The sequence below is a fragment of the Panulirus ornatus genome, chromosome 58 (assembly GCF_036320965.1).
Source record: "Panulirus ornatus isolate Po-2019 chromosome 58, ASM3632096v1, whole genome shotgun sequence".
Classification (NCBI taxonomy): Eukaryota; Metazoa; Arthropoda; class Malacostraca; order Decapoda; family Palinuridae; genus Panulirus; species Panulirus ornatus.
In genome coordinates, this window is record NC_092281.1 from 19,386,715 (window position 1) to 19,405,821 (window position 19,107).

General features: G+C 44.4%; 1 protein-coding gene across 4 annotated transcripts in view; it reads right to left on the reverse strand.

Annotated features, from left to right (window-relative positions):
* Positions 1–2,938: 2,938 nt before the first annotated feature.
* Positions 2,939–19,107, reverse strand: part of LOC139766622 (zinc transporter ZIP3-like) — a 68,732-nt gene continuing 52,563 nt past the window's right edge. For all 4 annotated transcript variants that reach the window (XM_071695490.1, XM_071695489.1, XM_071695487.1 and 1 more), the window contains exons 5-7: positions 17,877–18,059; positions 17,286–17,582; positions 2,939–14,850 (exon numbers count right to left, since the gene is read on the reverse strand). In XM_071695490.1, the coding sequence (XP_071551591.1) occupies positions 14,524–14,850; positions 17,286–17,582; positions 17,877–18,059 (807 nt within the window). In that variant the 3' untranslated portion in view covers positions 2,939–14,523. The remainder of the gene's footprint in view (positions 14,851–17,285; positions 17,583–17,876; positions 18,060–19,107) is intronic.

Below are 19,107 nucleotides of genomic sequence, written 5' to 3' on the forward strand. Positions count from 1 at the left end.
TGGCAAATCAATTTTAAATTTCTATAAGCATAAAGCTTTACAAAAGTATTTCAACATCGGTACGTGCAAAAGCGAAAACGAAAAAGTCAAGCTACAGTATGAATTCTGTTGAATTACAAAAGGCAAATGGTGCAAAAAAAAAAGCACTTGGGTGTAATAATCTCTGGTGACCTAATAAGACCAAGTAAGCAGCAGTGCACAGAAGCAGTGAAAAGAGCGAATATACTTTTGAGATTTAACGGTAGAGCCTTCCAAGTCCAGCGAACTCATCCTTATTCTTTACATTTCACTGGTTCGTCCCTGTCTTGAATATCGCGTTCGGTTATGGTCACCCTACCTCAAAACAGGCATAGACAGAATGGGGATACTGCAGTGTCGAGCTACCAAGATGATTCCCGAGCTGAGAAACAAATCCTACGAGATCAGATTAAACGACTTGAATCTATTTAACTTAGAATTGAGAAGGCTAAGAGATGACCTAATACAAGTATTCAAAATGATTAGAGGCTTTGATTACAATCTTGATCCATCACGTTACTTAAGTCTTCATTTGTCCGATTCCACTTGCAGTAATGGGTACACAAATTGTGGGCAAATATTGTACTTCGAATGAGGGGAAGTACTTTTTCCTTAACAGGATAGTTAACATATGGAACGCCTTGCCATTTAGAGTGTTTGAAAGCAGAACTATAGATACGTTGAAGAATAAGCTTGATAACTATTTGGCTACAAGTCCACAGCTGACATTATTTGCGCCTCCTTATCCGCATTGATAATTTGCAGGTCATTCTCTCTGAATTACCTGTATACCTTTCAACTTTTACCACGCTGATCCTCCACTAGCAAACGCAGCCTCGAATGGACCCAGTGTTATATTGTTTACATTCCTCTAAATTTGTATTTGTTCAGCCAAAATATATTCACTCCAAGCTTGTTCTAATCGGCTGTTTGGATCCGCTTTACAACCATGGTATATCCACGGTTGTACTAACTAGGTTTTTTTTTTTTATATCAACTTATTGTACGAGTTTCTTGCGAATGTTTCGATTTGGATGGCTCAAGATCCCGTAGCAGTGTAGGACACCAGTGGATCCAAACCAGCCTAACTCACTCTCACTTTGCTGGCCAATATCAATACCATTAATAATAAGTGATATCATTATTATCATTATTACTACTATAATCATAATCATTATCATTTTATAAATAGTTTCTTGGTATTAATAGTATATATTTTCTGTTGTTAATGCTTTACGACATCCAATACTCAGCAATAGAAAAACATCGCTTTGGATACATAACGTCCTGGTCATCACATACCGCTAACTATTTTGTAGGTAACATGTACTACCTCAACATCACATACCGCTAACTACCATCAGCAACATATACCACGTATTACCTATAAACTGTGTGTGTGTGTGTGTGTGTGTGTGTGTGTGTGTGTGTGTGACCAGCAGTTACCATGAGCAGAAAATCAGGAAATTATACTCACATCGTTAACTTCTCTAACGATCAGAGCCAACAGGGAAAGCCAGAGAATTCATTTTCACGCTCTCTCTCTCTCTCTCTCTCTCTCTCTCTCTCTCTCTCTCTCTCTCTCTCTCTGGACAACAGTTGGTACCTGATATGGTACACCATTAACCCCTTGACTACGACGGTGCGACGGATGAGCACAACGGTACGACGCTAGGGCATGATGGGCACGCGATTATTACCGAAGAGTTCGTACCTTCGTGCTCGACAGTCGTACCGTAACGTTCAAGGGTCGCACCATCGTGCTCGAAGGCCGTACCGTAGAACTCGAGTCGCATCATCGTGTTCGACAGTCGCACCGTAGCGTTCAAGGGTCGCACCGTAGAGCTCAAGGGTCGCACCATCGTGCTCGAAGGCCGTACCTTAGAACTCAAGGGTCGTACCGTAGAACTCAAGGGTCGCATCATCGTGTTCGACGGTCGTACCGTAGAACTCAAGGGTCGTACCATCGTGCTCGAAGGCCGTACCGTAGAACTCGAGGGTCGTACCGTAGAACTCGAGGGTCGTACCGTAGAACTCGAGGGTCGTACCGTAGAACTCGAGGGTCGTACCATTGTACTCTTGTGCTGTTATGTTGCGGTCACAAGTTTATCAGTAGGATTCGAACGGAGTACTTACCGTTCAGTGTCAGCTGGCGTTTGGCCCTGTAACAATGGGGAGGTAACAGGTGTGTTAACAGTACACAACAGGATGACCTGAAAGCCAGGGGATAGGCTCCCACCAACGGCAATGGCGGCCCAACAGTAGAACAATGGGACGTGGGGTTGTGCTGTACCCGACCAAGTGTGTCAGTACGTTTTAAAAGTAGGTCAAATGACAGGTGTGTGTGTGTGTGTGTGTGTGATACACAGAGAAAGGGGAATGGTTAGAAAGAGGGGGAAACGGGGAAATGAAGAGAGGAAGTAAGGTAGGAGAGAGAGAGAGAGAGAGAGAGAGAGAGAGAGAGAGAGAGAGAGAGAGAGAGAGAGAGAGAGAGATCATTCAGCTTACAAGCCCTTCCGACTAACTGCCAGTGTTCACTCCAGTCACCACCATCTGTATGTACACAAGGACGAGAGGCCTGGCCACGGGTCTGGAGCATAACGAGGCAATAACTCACCCGGTAGTTAGCCTAACGGGGGGTGCTTGTGCGAGGCTGTTCCACATTCAGTCAAGCTGTGTGTGTGTGTGTGTGTGTGTGTGTGTGTGTGTGTGTGTTCCTGGATTGTCAACGTACGACTAAAAGGGGAAAAAAAAAAAGAGGTCAGCGTGCAAGGATCAGGACGTCCGACTGTAGTTCTGACGGGCCAAGTCGTACACCCGATCGAACGTCCAACATTTGCAAACTAAGCAAGACCAAACAACCTGGTTTACCTTTCGATTCAAACAATGACCCAGTCAGACGGGGGCAATGATCCAAACATTTATAAACTAATTTTTTATTTGTAAAAATTATAATCCAAATACAATATTCTATACACGTACAAAATATCACATATCATAACACTGTATTGAGAACATTTTTTTTTTTTATAACAGGTAGCCCGTGGCACAGCTCAAGGCTGTCCTGGGAACATGACAGGCTGCCTTGGGAACAGCAGCAACCCTGGGCCACCGCATGATAGATACAGCCCGAAGTACAACCCTGGGCCAGCAAAAAAAATCCCAGATCAACTATAATAACTTTTCCGAATACACAATTAAGTACACTTTGCTGTAACAATGCCAAGAGACTCTGGCCCAGCACAGTGTAAGGGAGGGGGAAGAAAATTTCTACCACGGATCCAATTATGTTCCTGAATGTGTGCTATTTAAAAATTACGCTGCCTGAAGACCTCAAACGGAAAATCCATCACACACACACACACACACACACACACACACACACACACACACACACACACACACACACCTGTTCTTAACAACTGACCAACACAGTAACTCGCACAGATCTCTAAAAAATCATATTAATAACAAATAGCAAATTATTCTACCTCAGTCATCCTTACAAGGAGGGAGATAGCCATGAAAAAAACAAAACAATGTTACGCTAGGCTATAACCACTACTACTCAAGGACCCTACCAACCACACTGTGGCTTAACATCCAAGAAATAGTTCCGGTATCATTCATCCCCTTTTATGTAAACAGCATTGATTTTCCTGCCCAACTTGAGATGTTGCTGGGAGGATATATATATATATATATATATATATATATATATATATATATATATATATATATATATATATATATGGAATGGAGGAAGTTCTTGGCGGAGTTGTGTCGTATAAATCACATACATTACCGACTCTCTTATCATTCGGCAACAACAGGCAGACGTAACACACTCCACATAATGGGTCGAGCCCAGAGCACGACGGTATACGACCCTTGGGTACGATGATAACCTATAGCGTCTGATCTCTGCAGTAAGACCACGCCATCATACCAAAGGATCTCACAGTCGCTGCTCAGGGTTCGAACCTTTGTGCTCGAGAATAAATGACGGTATCAACTATGGGACCAACGCTATTATGATGGAGACTGCTCAGTGTTACGTAGCCTAATACAGTCCCCCCTGCTATAAATTACTCACTATATATTGAGAAAATAGATTATTTAGATTAAATAACATCTTATATTGAAACATTCGAAAAGACCGTAAACTAACCTACGCTTGTAGATAAACGAACCCCAGGTCGTTAAAAATGCCCTTGTTAACGGTGCCTACATGATCAACGAACACGTTAACCCCACCTTGTTAAGTATGAACAGACATGACCAGGAGTTGGACACTAAAGTAGATCCAAATTCTGTATATCAAGCAAATGTACAATTGCGGAGTACAAGAACGGTCAGTACAATGAGCGATTCAAAAGTTTTTCACTCTGACCATACTGAAAAAAAAAAAAAAAAAAAAATGGCAGGAACCAAGCATGCATAACACACACACACACACACTCGGACCTGCGTTTGAGCGTAATGAAAACAAAGTCATCCTTCTCTCTGAAAGGTAAAGTTACCTTTTTAATTACCATTTTCACAGAAGGTTATAAGTTTACATATATATATATGTCTTGGAAGACCAAGGAGGTGAAGAAATGGAAAGTATAATTATCTTACAGGTACAAATAAACACCTACTTCGTACCTGTCCACATCAAACCATAGCACCTGAAAAGATGTATTGACACAAAAAAGGAAAAAAATTGGTAATATAAAAATTACCTAAAATGCTGATGATCCATCAGTCATAAAGGAAATGACACAGTACAAGCTAGATTTAGTTCCTCTATATAAGATACTTCATAATAGCTATGTCTAAATTATCTTCGTGTTAAGTAATTCAGGTATTGTTACATCATACGCCCAACACACGTTACGAAATTTCCGTTTTATTTACCATCGCTAGAACCATATTTTAGATACGCTCTGATATACGGCACTCAGCTCGCAAATGAATATTAAAGAAGACATCGAATTTATGAAAATACCATCGGTAAAAACATACAACTCGAAAAAAAAAAAAAACCCGGTGGTGGAAACTAAAATTGCCGTAATTCATATTAATCCTCAGCAAAATATAACCAATCTTCCCTCTATTAAACAAAAAAAAAAAAAGTAGACAATTACAACCACTAACTAGTCGGCTAAACCTTTTGGAATGGAGCAATCAAATATTCTTACTCGTCACTGTGTGGGCGGGGAAACCGTTCGCTCTTGTCGGTATTTCCTGTACCACCTACCACAACCTTATATATTGTATACACACACACACACACACACACACACACACACACACTCTAATAATAACACCTGCACACATGGAATGGTTTAAATGGAATAAATGAATGAAATGGGAACTGAAATTGTGAAGACAAACAGCACAAAACAGTATAAAAAGTTTAATGATACAATATGTTCAATATGGGCTCCCATGAATGTGCTATACTCCCTCTCCCCATACAGTAGAAATGGTGCTTTACATACGAGCATACCAACATACATACAAGAACACATATATCGAGCAGCAAGACGCATCATGAAGGGGAGGTGGGGAGATCTATTGATTCTATGTAGTCGTAAAAAAAAAGGGATTATGTAGAGTTATTTGCCATAACGGTAAATCTTCCACAAGATTTTTTTTACACCTTGCGTCTGACACATCACGGGTTTGAGCCACAAGAAAGGTGCTTCACAAAATCTATCATTAAAACAAGCCAGTACTACGTATACTCACAACCACGCCCTGTGAACAGACCAACAAAAATGATACTTGTAATTAGGCTAAGTCAACTGCTGCCCTTTACAACTGGAATTATATAAGGACTATGGAGTATACAGCAGCCGCTAGGTGTTGGTCTGGACCAAACATACATTACCACAACCAAATATATTGTCATGCTAATACTCGAGTACATAGGACTACCAACTTACGAGGTGATGTCTCATCACAGCTGTATTTTGAACAACAATCATCATCCTCGTTCATTGGTAGTCAAGTCACTAAAACATGATAATGAAATATATAAAGCGAAAAGCAATATATGAGACGACTTAAATATATGTAAAGCCACAAAGCCATGTTGGTCACAAAGGAGCAAGAATATAACCAACTCGTTCACAGCCTTGACAACACGGAAGGATTACCAACACCTATACAGGCTTGCCAACTGTTTCACAGGTTCATCAGTGGCTTCCAAACATGGCACAGGCTTACCAACTCAGAGAATCTTATCGCAAACTTGTTTAGTCTCTAACTTGCTTACTAGAACCTAGGAGACTGAAATTATGAATCGCAAACATAGCGTCATACCAGAGGTTACACAAGCCGACAAACTCAACACCAAGAGTGTGCCATATTGATGACAGGGTTTGCCACAAGGTGTCCGTCCAACCTGGCCCAGGAATGACAGTATACACGAACGTTCGTCTACGACTTGGCGTTCTCACATGGAGATGATGATGATAATGTTATTGGGTGTCACAGTGATGTCTGCAGTACCCAATAGCGGAGGGAGGTGCCAACCCTGCGCCTACACCGGATGACCCTGTTTGGCCTGTCCTTTCCACTCTTGTAATTCCCTCGCGCTGCCCCTTTCCGTGACAAAATCTTTCATTTAACATTTCCTTCCTAATCCTCCCTCTTACCCATTTATCCTCATTTTCACTTCTTGCGTCTTCTTCCTCAAATTTCACCTTACCTTTACTTTACTCTCCCGTTATCACTATTATTTTCGCGATCCTTTCTCGATTTCTTTTGCATGAACTTCCATTAGTTCTATTACTTCTCGGGTAATATTAAACCCTCGAATTAATCTCCCCTCTCCCAATGTAATTATCCCTTCAGTCTTACAAAATTACACGCTTTGGTCAACTTACGACAGTACTGTTAATTAGAACGGCAGGAGAGGGAGGGAGAGAGGCGAGCAGGATCTGCAGGCTCTGTACCACACCACAACACGAAGGGCTGCTGCAGGTAATGGCTGCTCCACAACATCTAAGGCCAAGAAACCCACCAAGGCAAAGAACCTCCTTGGTATGAATACGGACGCGAAATAATGATGAGAAGTTAAGGTTTCTCGAAGGCGGAATCTCAAAGTGACAAAGATAAAGGAACTCAAGTAAGGCAAGATACAGAACTAATGTAGACTGGCAAAGAGCCACACAAAGAGAGACCTAACGCCGATGAAAATTGGTTCTTAAACTCACGTACGACACGTGCACCACAAGCCTAGTTAGTCTCTGACGTCCCACCTTTTCTCTCAAGCCCGCGGGCCCACTCTTACCCAGACACAGCAGCTGCACTGATTATACCACATTGAGCCAATTTTACGAGACTTAACACCCTGCATCACATGATGAATGGACCCCTGCTCGTGTAAATCTTTCTGTTCATCTTATAAAATATATCTAATATGTATTCACCATATAGAGAACACGTTCCCCAGTATGGTGATCAGTTATCATTTACAAATCAATAAATTTAAGTTAGAATGAGCTGCTCTAGAAATTGTAACCTTCCCTAACAATCAAGTTCCTGAACCAGTTTTCTGCGCTTTTACTAGTCTCTGAAGTCTCGTTTCTGCCAAGTATTCTAAAACGAATAAAATAAACGCAAGATGTGGCAGCTGAAGACGTGTTCAGCATGTATAAACATTTCTACCTTGACGATTCATCGTATGCCTGCTTCATATTTGGGCTTAGGCCTATCGCTTGCCAGGGTCATCTAGGTCGTTAGTGTTATTCTGGAACCACCAATCGTAAAAACTTTAACACCTAAAAGTGTTCAGAATAATTCTAAGATCATACCTGCTCTCACTGTGATGGTACTATTATGGTCGCTTGGTACATAAATGTCGTACATGTCTGGTAAAATATCGTACCGTCAGACAGCCCATGTTCTGCCTCGTATATAACCAATTATTTTGGCTTCCTATATGTTTGCTGTGTACCATACGGGCCCTACTTCACTGACAAGATATTTATTGATAACCATTTTTAACAAAGAACAAAAATAAATATGGTACAAATTTTGCTCCTGGCGCTTTACGTTTTAGGTTCGGAATCTGGTTTACTCCTGTACAACAGTTTAATCCTTGAACATGACAAGACGTCCATTAAGCCAGGTCAAAGGTCAGGCCAATATTTTAAAGGTCGCACCGACGTGTTCAAGAATTGTACACCTGCCATGATCAAGGGGACACTGACCAAACCCATAAACCTCTAACACAACAAATATTCAGCCAAATCTGGTAATACAATTTACGATATAGCATGAGGTATACATTTGTTCTTAACCTCACCACTAGTGAACTGCCAGGAAATATCACAACACCAGAGCTGGCAAGTTCTCTCCTATCGCCGAGTCCGGCAAACCTGTCTTACAAGATTCGTCATACGTCAGGCAGCCTAAATAACATGGTAACTCTCACAGTCCACCGGATGATCAGTACCACCGCCACACACACACTCACCACACACACCGTAGCACCGGCACCATGAATTACCTGAAGTTATATAACGGAAGATCGGACAGGCCATCTGCATGAGGGTTTCGGGAGCTTTTCCCATGTGCAGCAGAGAGTCAATGATGAACACAGTCACACAACAGGGAGGGGCGGGCATATGTGCAGTGTGTACGATCGTAGAATCATCTGGGAAAATCTTAATATGATGTCCGCGTTTTCGAATGATGGTTCTAAAATGATGTTGCTGGTGCTGGCATTAATGACCTACGCAGTCGACGGATCTAAAGCATAACAAACTTCCAACTACCTAAACAGTCGTTAGAGGTGTTGGTAATAGGTAGCTGCGAGTGAACTTATGAACGTTCTAAACTTACAAAGACACCGAGTCGAACAGACAATCGTAATGATATCAAAACGATAAAATTACAGCCAAAGACGAATCTGAATGTTATCTTCTTTTTTTTTTTTTGGTTATGTGCACATTGAACACCCATCTCATTCAGCAGTGGGAAAAAGGTGGCACACAATACAAATGAATTCGAATCCTAACGGGACTGTTTTGTGGTTGTAGAAGAGAAGAGAAACTCATGGATTAAAGGTTTCAGATTCCGTTCCTAAACTCTAGCCTCAGTTGCCGCCTTGGTACGTACTGGTCAACCGTCTATACTAATCATCGGGCGGGTACTACTCCCTGTGCAGAACCGACCCGCTCATCGCACCGCCAGGAATTTCAATTTCATACCATTATTCACCGTTTTCATCAACATGTATCCTCCCTGATCAAATACAATGAACCATTACAAGCAACCGGTGTAGAACGATGGCATCAGAATTTAATTAAACTCGTGAACTGAGACTTTAGAAACCTGCCCAAACATAGGACAATCCAAGCGGGACATTTTGCCCAACCCCAGCATCGCTAGGCACGGTCGTCCTCACGGCTCAAGTACGCCAAGCAAGTAAGGTGGTGTGGGTGAGCACGTAAAGTAGTAGGTTGGTCTGTCTGGACCGTTTTGCAACCTAGCGAGACCTCTGCGTGCTTGTGTTCATTACCCTCTAGCGAGCAGGGACACGCAACGCTGCCGAGCAGGCACGCCCAGGTACTCACTCGAATGACAGCAGAGACACACACACGCACGTCCAGCCAGACACGTGACCAAGACAAATAGCCAAGTGTAGTGTATGACCTCGCTTCACCCTTCTCTTACCGTACAGCTACCTCATACACTCCCATACAACTGCCAGACAGCTGCCCCGTATCCTAATAAGTTTACCATCACATGCAACCACTAATTTAGTTCACTGGACCTTTTGTGCACTATGGCCTCTTTTGCGCCAAATCCCACAGGATGGGAAGGAGTGCACAATATAACAGCCGCTGTTATAGGGCAAAAATGCGTCGTAACCGCGTTCTTAAGGGTAGTACCATCCTGCCGTTTCTGACAGGCGCTATGGCGAGTATGACTTCAAGTAGGTGAAGTTTTATGGATGGCTGAGGAGAGTTAAGCTGACGGAGAGCTGAGCGAGACGTGAAAATAGAGGAGGATTGAGAGAGAGAAAAACGTTTGAACCAACGGGTAAGTAAAGCTTGGAATATAACAATAAAGATAAACGTTTTCATACCACCCCAACGCTACCGCTGCCCCACCCTCTCCCTCACTAATGCCAACATGGAAACTGAGCTGCGGGTGGGGACAGATGTCTGTACAACCAGGTGTGGATGTGGCCAGGAGTGTGCAGATGTGTTTACGATCATATGACGGTGTGGGTGTGTGTGTGTGTGTGTATGCAACACATAGGAGTAAACACAGTACAAGGTTAAGAGACGGGGCAACACGAGTGCAACACTCCCTCCCCGTAACACGCAAATTGTAATCACAAACCTGCTGGTGGTTAAGGAAACCCAGTCACCACTTGTTACTCCGCCTACACTCAGTCCCTGGCCAGCCACCGAGGAGGATACACCCAACACTAGCCAACGCCCCGGCCACACTCGCACACCGTCAGCACCGCAACGTCAGGACTACCTGCCCTTCTGTCGTAATCATCTAACTAGCATTTACCTCTTCACCTAGTTCCCTTCCTCTCTGTCTCCTCCTATCAACCCACACAACCACCTCACTCCTCTTGAAACTCGCCATCCCATCTCTTCCTTGTGACTGACTGGAATTCAGGACTAATGCCCAAAGCACCATTGATTCATAAGGGAAAAGAATCATAGAGAACAGTACTTTATCTTGGCTATCGACGCCGCATACATCCACCCTCGGGCTGGAAACGAAACTTTTAGCCGCGAAAAGCTAGTATTTGTTCTTGGAAAACACTTGTTTATAGCTCACTTACACACACACACACACACTATATATATATATATATATATATATATATATATATATATATATATATATATATATATATATACATATATCGGAATCGAATCAAGGAGACAGAATATTGCCAACCTATCTCAGGCGTCATGCAAGGCGACGACTGGATGCCGGGAGCATAACTCTGAAAGAAGGTCCAGCGAAGTTTTTTTTCTTTTTTTCCCCACCCGTCTCCAAGAGCCACCATCCACAAACACAGTTCTACCTGCACAGACCAATGCCAAAATGGCTGGCCTTTGTAGTTTAAGACTGCGCAGTTAACTTTCCCCCCGCACGTCCAGGTTGAGCAGTGCAGTCCCTGGTCTGGGGTAGATAATACCGAGTGGAAAACTGAGCGTGTGTGTAGCGACCCCAAGGCTCGCTCATGTGTTCCTAACGCCACCTCCCTCACGCGCAAAATGAACACTGATAAAAGAAGGAAGAGAGAAGGGAGACAAATGAGGATTTGGCTTATTCCTCTGTTCTTAACACTACCTCGCTAACGTGGGAAATGGCGAATATATATATATATATATATATATATATATATATATATATATATATATATATATATATATATATATATATAATCATCGTTATTCATGTTTTACATCAGTACCATTTTCTATGAGTCCCGGTGTTATCCAAACTCCTGCAACCCAAGGCTGCGCTACTTCCAGTGGCAGGGTAATGTATACTTCTCCTCTGGAGTGATAAGTTGTATGCTGAATTCGTCCTCTCAGTGATACAGCCTCGCCAAATGTAGCTATTCATTCGCGTTGAAAATATACATTTTTCTACATGTTTTCCATATCCCGCGCCAGCGAGGTAGACCACGTATACAACACTATGTATATTTTTTTCATATAAAAAAAAAATTAACGTAAATAATCCCCCTCTTCTCCTGCTTCTCCATTAGCCGTTCCAATGGACGAAACTATGAGGTCAGTGATGACGTCATCTGTGACGTCAGGACCGCTAATACAACGACGGGTGGTATCAACATCAAAGGGAGCCGGCACCAGGGCCCAACCCCAACCCAAGCCAGGCTTTAAAGCCGAGGTTATATTTAGCAACGCTATTACCGGTTTATGTAGTATTATCGTGTGGTCTGCCTCCTCTCGTGCAGGTAGGCTGGACATTCAATGATGTGCACGGGAGACACCCCCACCATACCCAGCTCACCCGTGCCGCATTGCCTCCCAAGCCGAATTTACGAGACCCGACAGTAGCTCACGTTTATTGCTACTGAAGAAGGCGTGGGCGAGGAGGAGGAGGAGGAGGAGGAAGACGACCGGGAGGATAGGTAAGAGGATGAACTTGGGAGAAGGTCAAGGTGGGGAGAGATACTGAAGGTGGAGGAGGTGGAGGAAGATGCAAACGAGGGAGAAATGAGGGAGAGGCAGCGGCTGATGGGACGGTTGGCGAAACCCCGTCAGATCGTGTGTCGTCTGCGATCAGGCAGGAAGTGATCTGATCAGAGTTACATGTTCCTGGATCCTGATCCACCCGTCCCAGCCTGTCTATCCTGCCTCATGCTCACACCTCCCTCCCTCCCGACCTCACACTCGCCTCCTCTTACTGTCCTGCTTCCTTCCTATTACCCTCCCTCTGCTTCCCGTCCTTACCACTAACTGTTTAACCTCCTCCCTTTGTTCTCATCATCTCTCGCTCCTCTCCTGAGCAATCTGTCTATACTGGCAGTAGATCTCTCCCTGCTACTAGGTAGCGTGTACCTCCCGACCACATACATGTCCTCCCTTCCCACGCCCCTCAAGCCACTTCCCCACAAACCCTCGCTGAGCCTTGTGTAATACCCTCCTCCCAACAACCGTTGGTCAGGGCGCCCACGCCAGAAGCTGCACGTCTCCCACCCCACTGCCTCGTAGTATCGAAAATACACCACTAAATCATTCATACAACTGAGGGTTAACGTGCCGATCGCCGCCCACACCCTCATGCCTGGACTTCAACATTTCAAGCTCAATATGTCAACCCACCAGTCCAGCAGCAGCATATCCTCTCCCAGGTCGTCAGGGAGCCAACCCTGAGTGTGACAAGGGCCTGGACCACAGACCCAAGCAAACACCTGGCCAGTCTGACACCATCATCGTCTTACTCCCATTCGGTCTGACATGGTAAACAAAACCCTTCTATGTTGTCCACCGGCGCAGAGGTGGTCTCCCAACCCGACCAACTGGTGGTACCCGCCTACGAGGAAGACACTGAACTGTTTCAGTCAACAGTTATGCTGGTGACTGGCAGGGCAGTCACTAACCAACTTGGGCATTTAAATAGTCTGATTTTTCACTCTTTTCCTATTACACAATTTGATGAGAAGAAAAAAAAAATTTCACTTTCCAAAGTTAACAGTAATGTTGCTTTACTTCAACTGGACTATTATTTTATTTTATCTTCCCAGCTGTTGTTATAAGTCGACCTTCACTTCGGCACAACACACAACACGTTTCTCAAAATTCACACACGACATGAACAATAACACACCAGACGCACTCACACACACTTCCATATGAAATAAGCGTTGCATAAAACCACTACAAATGCAGTCCACGTAAAAAAAATATATATAGATATGTATATATTATATAAAAAACTGTTGAATTCCTCAATATAAACACACTGATGAGACACTATTTGGCCTTCGAAAGCAAAACACACTAGACAAAAGCGGAACACCACAAGCCTTGGCAGCCAAACTTCGAAGCAGAACTGAACCATGAAACGATACCTTTGGCCACTAACGATCATATGAACGAATATATATATATATATATATATATATATATATATATATATATATATATATATATATATATATATATAAACCAGCATTTTAACACTTAAATATAAAACACTTTTTTTTCTGAAGTCCTACTACGAGGGTGTTGAATGGAATGTTGCTAGTGGTCACTGCTAAGGTTTGAGTACACTTTGTATTGTTAGAGAAAACAGCATGATTTGGATTTGTTTTTTCTTAAATGGATTCTTTTTTTTTTCCCCCCAAGGCACAAAAGGGCTGTTGATCAGTGCAATGTCCATGAGATCACAATCACTAAATGTCGCTCACAATCACGGTATCTTCGACCTCATTAAAATCACCATAGCCTCCTCCACGATAACGGATGGGTGGGTCTTGTATACTCACCTTCCCTCCGTATCATGACTCCAAGAGATCAATCACTTCAAACTGTGTTTCCACATGAACCTCCTTCACAGATCTCAGGTCACCAGACCACAGAGCCAAGGTTACTCACATGTATGTAACTCGATGCTCCTACTTCAAGGATTCTAATTGTGCCAATTAACTGCAGGTGTCGTCCCTCCGCCGGTCCTACTTTATTTCACCTTCAGGAGCAGCCAACACCACCACACCTACCCCCCCCCCCCCACTTGAACGCACAACACTAATGCCATTACCAATACTGATGTCTGTGGTCGTAGTGAGGCGAGGCTTGTCGCGCCTACCACCCACTGGCGTCCCTGACGGTCGTGGCGATTTGTGGTCGTCGCAAACTACCACCAGACCTACCTAACCACCAAGGCTGGTGGTGTTGGTCGTGGTCGTTGCTTCCAGGTACCACTAACCCACCACTAGTAGTGTCCCTGACGGTCGTGTGGTGGTCGTGTGTTGCGGCACCACCACCGACACTAGTGACTATGGTCGTGGTGGTCGTGGTGGCTGTGATCGTGGTGGTCGTGATGATCGTGGTGATCGTGGTGATCGTGATGGTCGTGGTGGTCGTGATGGTCGTGGTGGCCATCGTGTTCGTGCGAGGTGTGGTTGCCCTTGCCCATGATATCGTCCACGGTGCCCGCCGCCGCCCCGCCATGGCTGTGTCCGTGTCCGTGTCCGCCGCTAGGGCCGTGGCTGTGGCCTCCCACGGCCTCCAGCGAGGCCATGGCAGCGAAACCCAGCAAGACGAAGAGCAACTTCAGGAGCCGCCCTCCCCCGCGGCTACGCTCACGCTCCAGCACCTGCAGGAAAGAGACAAATAGGCACAAGATCAACAAGGAGGTCCGAACACGGAACTTTTTCCAATAAAAGGCTTCTGTTAAGAGCCGACTGGGGCTGAAGAGAGAAGTAATGAGTGTGAGGGGGAAAAAAAAACACGGATACAACAGGGGTAAACTCGACCTCCTCAGGTGATCGCGGCTCCTACTCTCGAGAGATGGAGAGGTTAAGCGACGTGGGAAAGACAAAAGAAGGAAGAGACTTTTACATCTTTGCTGTTCGGGGAGAGGAGGAGGAGGAAACCAAAACGTTCTCTGGCAAAGAGAGACACGTGGTAGACTACACTTAAATACGTGAACAGTGGTCTGTACTAGAAAGAATAAGGGCTTTACCAATATGGAATACACGCTAAAGAAAAAAATAATTGTGGCACAGTACACTCATAGCCTTTGGGGAACAGACTGTATGATGTTCAATTTGTGGGGTTTCCTGGATACAGCAGGGGAAAGTGTTTTGAAATGTATCATCAGGAAACGAATGAGATGTAGGAAGGGACAGTGGTAGAAATGACGTGTGCCAACTGCTCAGGTCAAACACATCATCATCACCTCAACCCCCTATTCCAAGATCACCTCAAACCCCCTATTCCAAGATCACCTCAACCCCCTATTCCAAGATCACCTCAACCTCCTATTCCAAGATCACCTCAACCCCCTATTCCATAACCACTTCAACCCCCTATTCCAAGATCACCTCAACCCCCTATTCCAAGATCATCTCAACCCCCTATTCCAAGATCACCTCAACCCCCTATTCCAAGATCACCTCAACCCCCTATTCCAAGATCACCTCAACCCCCTATTCCAAGATCACATCAATCCCCTATTCCAAGATCACCTCAACCCCCTATTCCAAGATCACCTCAATCCCCTATTCCAAGATCACCTCAACCCCCTATTCCAAGATCACCTCAACCCCCTATTCCAAGATCACCTCAACCCCCTATTCCAAGATCACCTCAACCTCCTATTCCAAGATCACCTCAACCCCCTATTCCAAATGCTACGCAGGTCCGAGTCAGAGGAGGGAAAAACGTTAAGTGGGAGGAGGAGAAATGAGTGAGTCAGAGAGGATGGGGAAAGGAAGTGAGTCAAAGGATGAAGCAGTAAGTCATTGAAGCAATACTTCCAAGAAGAGAAAGTCTGGATTGTGAGACAGAGACGATGCAGCTTAGCAGCAAGCGTCGGAGCTGGCTCCACCAAAACTAAGCTCTTTTTTTATCTAGGACACGAGGAAGTATATTCAGAACGAACTCTTAAAATGTCACGGATATATATCTTTCTCTTTCGGTGATGTGTGGATGGGAGGTGAGTCAGTTGTCTTCGAGAGCAAAGATCCATGCACCGGGTGGTTAACTAAACAGCCAGGATATGTTTCACATCACAACCTAGTTCTTATACGATAAAGAGATCGAATCCTCTTGCATGTCTATATGTATGAGCATCATCTTACACGATAAGAGATCGAATCCTCTTGTATGTCTATATGTATGAGCATCATCTTACACGATAAGAGATCGAATCCTCTTGTATGTCTATATGTATGGGCATCATCTTACACGATAAGAGATCGAATCCTCTTGTATGTCTATATATATGAGCATCATCTTATCATAGATCCTGTACTCACACTGATGAGCGTTTTAGTTCTAGTAACCGTCTCTCCAACCCTTCAAGTCAGAGGAGGCTGGTCCAGAGACCAAGGAGGCGACACTCAGGGCAAGAAAAAGGTAAAGAAATAATTCTCTAGAAGATGCATAGACTCGACTCCATATTCAGTGGTTCATTTTCCCTGAAGTCTATACGAGACGAGCTGTCATCATTGCATGAATACATTCCCCCCAAACGATGTTTGTGTCCTCATGAATAAATGGATATACAGACAATTTCACAAAGGAGGACCTGTTACCTCCAACAATATGTGCATAGGTTGGAGACTATGGAAAGCCTTGAAAACCTTAGGCAAGTAAGTCGTAGCCCTCCCTCCTGAAGGAGAGATCTTTTATAAGACACTTAAGTTCCCGATGGTGCCTCGTCATATGTCCGAAAGGAGCGTCCCGAAGTACTACCGGATAGGTCAAGTGAATGATGTTTACAAACTCCTCTGAAAAAGGCATCGGCAATACGGATATGGAGGAGACTGAATGCGCAGTTTTCAAAAAAAAAAAAAAAAAAAAAACGTAAAAAAAGCACATGCCAGATAATAACGTGAATACAGTAACCATAACAGAATATTTCGAGAGCTGGACGACTGAATGAATTCTTAAAAGATTGGTCACTCAGGGTGTCTCTCTCTCTCTCTCTCTCTCTCTCTCTCTCTCTCTCTCTCTCTCTCTCTCTCTCTCTCTCTCTCTCTCTCCACACACACACAGGCACGCACGCCCCAGTAAGTAACTTACCTCGAAGAAGGTGACGTAGAGGATAGTGCCACCGGCCAGGCCTTGCAGGATGGTGACCACGACCAAGTGGCCGCCGCTTTGCGACACCACATTCTCCGTGATCACAATGCCGATGGCCACGCCCAGCGGCGACACGAGGGCGAACACCACCATATACACCACCATGATCCCCGCCGCCGTGCCCCCAGCCAACAACTCAAGGCCCATGCAGAAGGCGATCACCAGCTTGTGGGCCGAGATGGCCCCCAGCAGGTACCACACATCGACCTGGTTCTCCTGTAGACCAACTGCCAAACCCTGAGGGAGGAAGGAGAAGGCCATATTGAGGGAGGAAGGAGAGGACCATATTGAGGGAGGAAGAAGGCCATATTGAGGGAGGAAGGCCATATTGAGGGAGGAAGGAGGCCATATTGAGGGAGGAAGGAGAGGACCATATTGAGGGAGGAAGAAGGCCATATTGAGGGAGGAAGGAGAAGGCCACATGATAATTCATCAACCCATTATAAACCCGGTGTACATGCAAATCTGCGTATGTATGTATGTATGTATGTATGTATACCAACTGAACGTCCTCCACAGACACGCACATACCTCGAAGACTGAGTGAAAGGAGAGAGCGAGGATGACGAGGAGGGAGCGCAGATTGGAGGCGATGCCCTTGTTGCCCAGCTTGGTGATGCCCAGGTGGGAGTGGCCATGGCCCTCGTGGGGCGCCACCTCAGGGGCTACCACACTCCCTTGGGCTGCTGCCTTCGATGTGGCTCCCAGCGGCACCTGCGGCAGATCAAGAGGTTATCTTCTGCCGCTCCTGCGATGAGAACCAACATATTCACATCCTACCACACACAGCGAGTCTTAAAGTACTTTTTCCTTTCCTGGAGATACATACTGGCGTTTCCCTTGTGTTTCTCACTGTATGGTGGACAAGGTGTCACCCTTCTGCCATTAACATTTCCGTCTCAGTTAAAAAATACGTCTGTCTACTTCTATATGTCTTATCATTACCGACTCTATACCCAGGGACAGAAGAGAGATAAAGTCCTTCCGAGTCTTTCGTGAAAATCAATTAGTAAATTTGTCGTTCATCAAATAATCCACTATCTTTTTTTTCGACGTTAATTTTTCATAAGACGACCTTTTTATTTTCTTAACTCTCTGAGCCCCACGTTATGACCCTTAATTATGATGACCATGATGACCTTCCCTCTGACCTTGATGGGTCATCATACCCTGGGATCGTACCGTCGTGCCCTAGAGATCAATACTGAAGTACACTGCTACTCTCATGCCTGTATGTATGTTACTATACAATTAATAGGTAAGTACATATAGTCATATAGCATAGAAATGATATTTCCACTTCATGATATGTGTCTGTCATGGTCGTTCATGAGTGGAGAGAGAAGTGCCGTCTCTGACACAAAGTTAATCATCTTGATGATGATGAAACGAATCATCCTTAGGGCAATCATCCACTTCTAAATCAATATTAAGGTCTTATCAATTCCCATTCATCTCATAATCATCCTCATATTTTCCATCCAGATTGTGTTTCATCTAGGTACTTCCACACTGGTCGTCTGTATGGTTCATATGCTGAGGACACTTCATTAAATATTAGCCTTTAATAACCATTGTTCTTCCTGGTCATATCACCTTATTCCATCCAACACTTGTGGCTACAATACACAAGTGTGTAACATAGTGTAAGCAGCTGTTGATGTGGTTATCTAACCCACCTCCCATGTGTCTCACACCCATCTGTCAATAACCCATCTACCCACCTGCCTACCAATCATCTGTCACATCCACCTGTCTACAA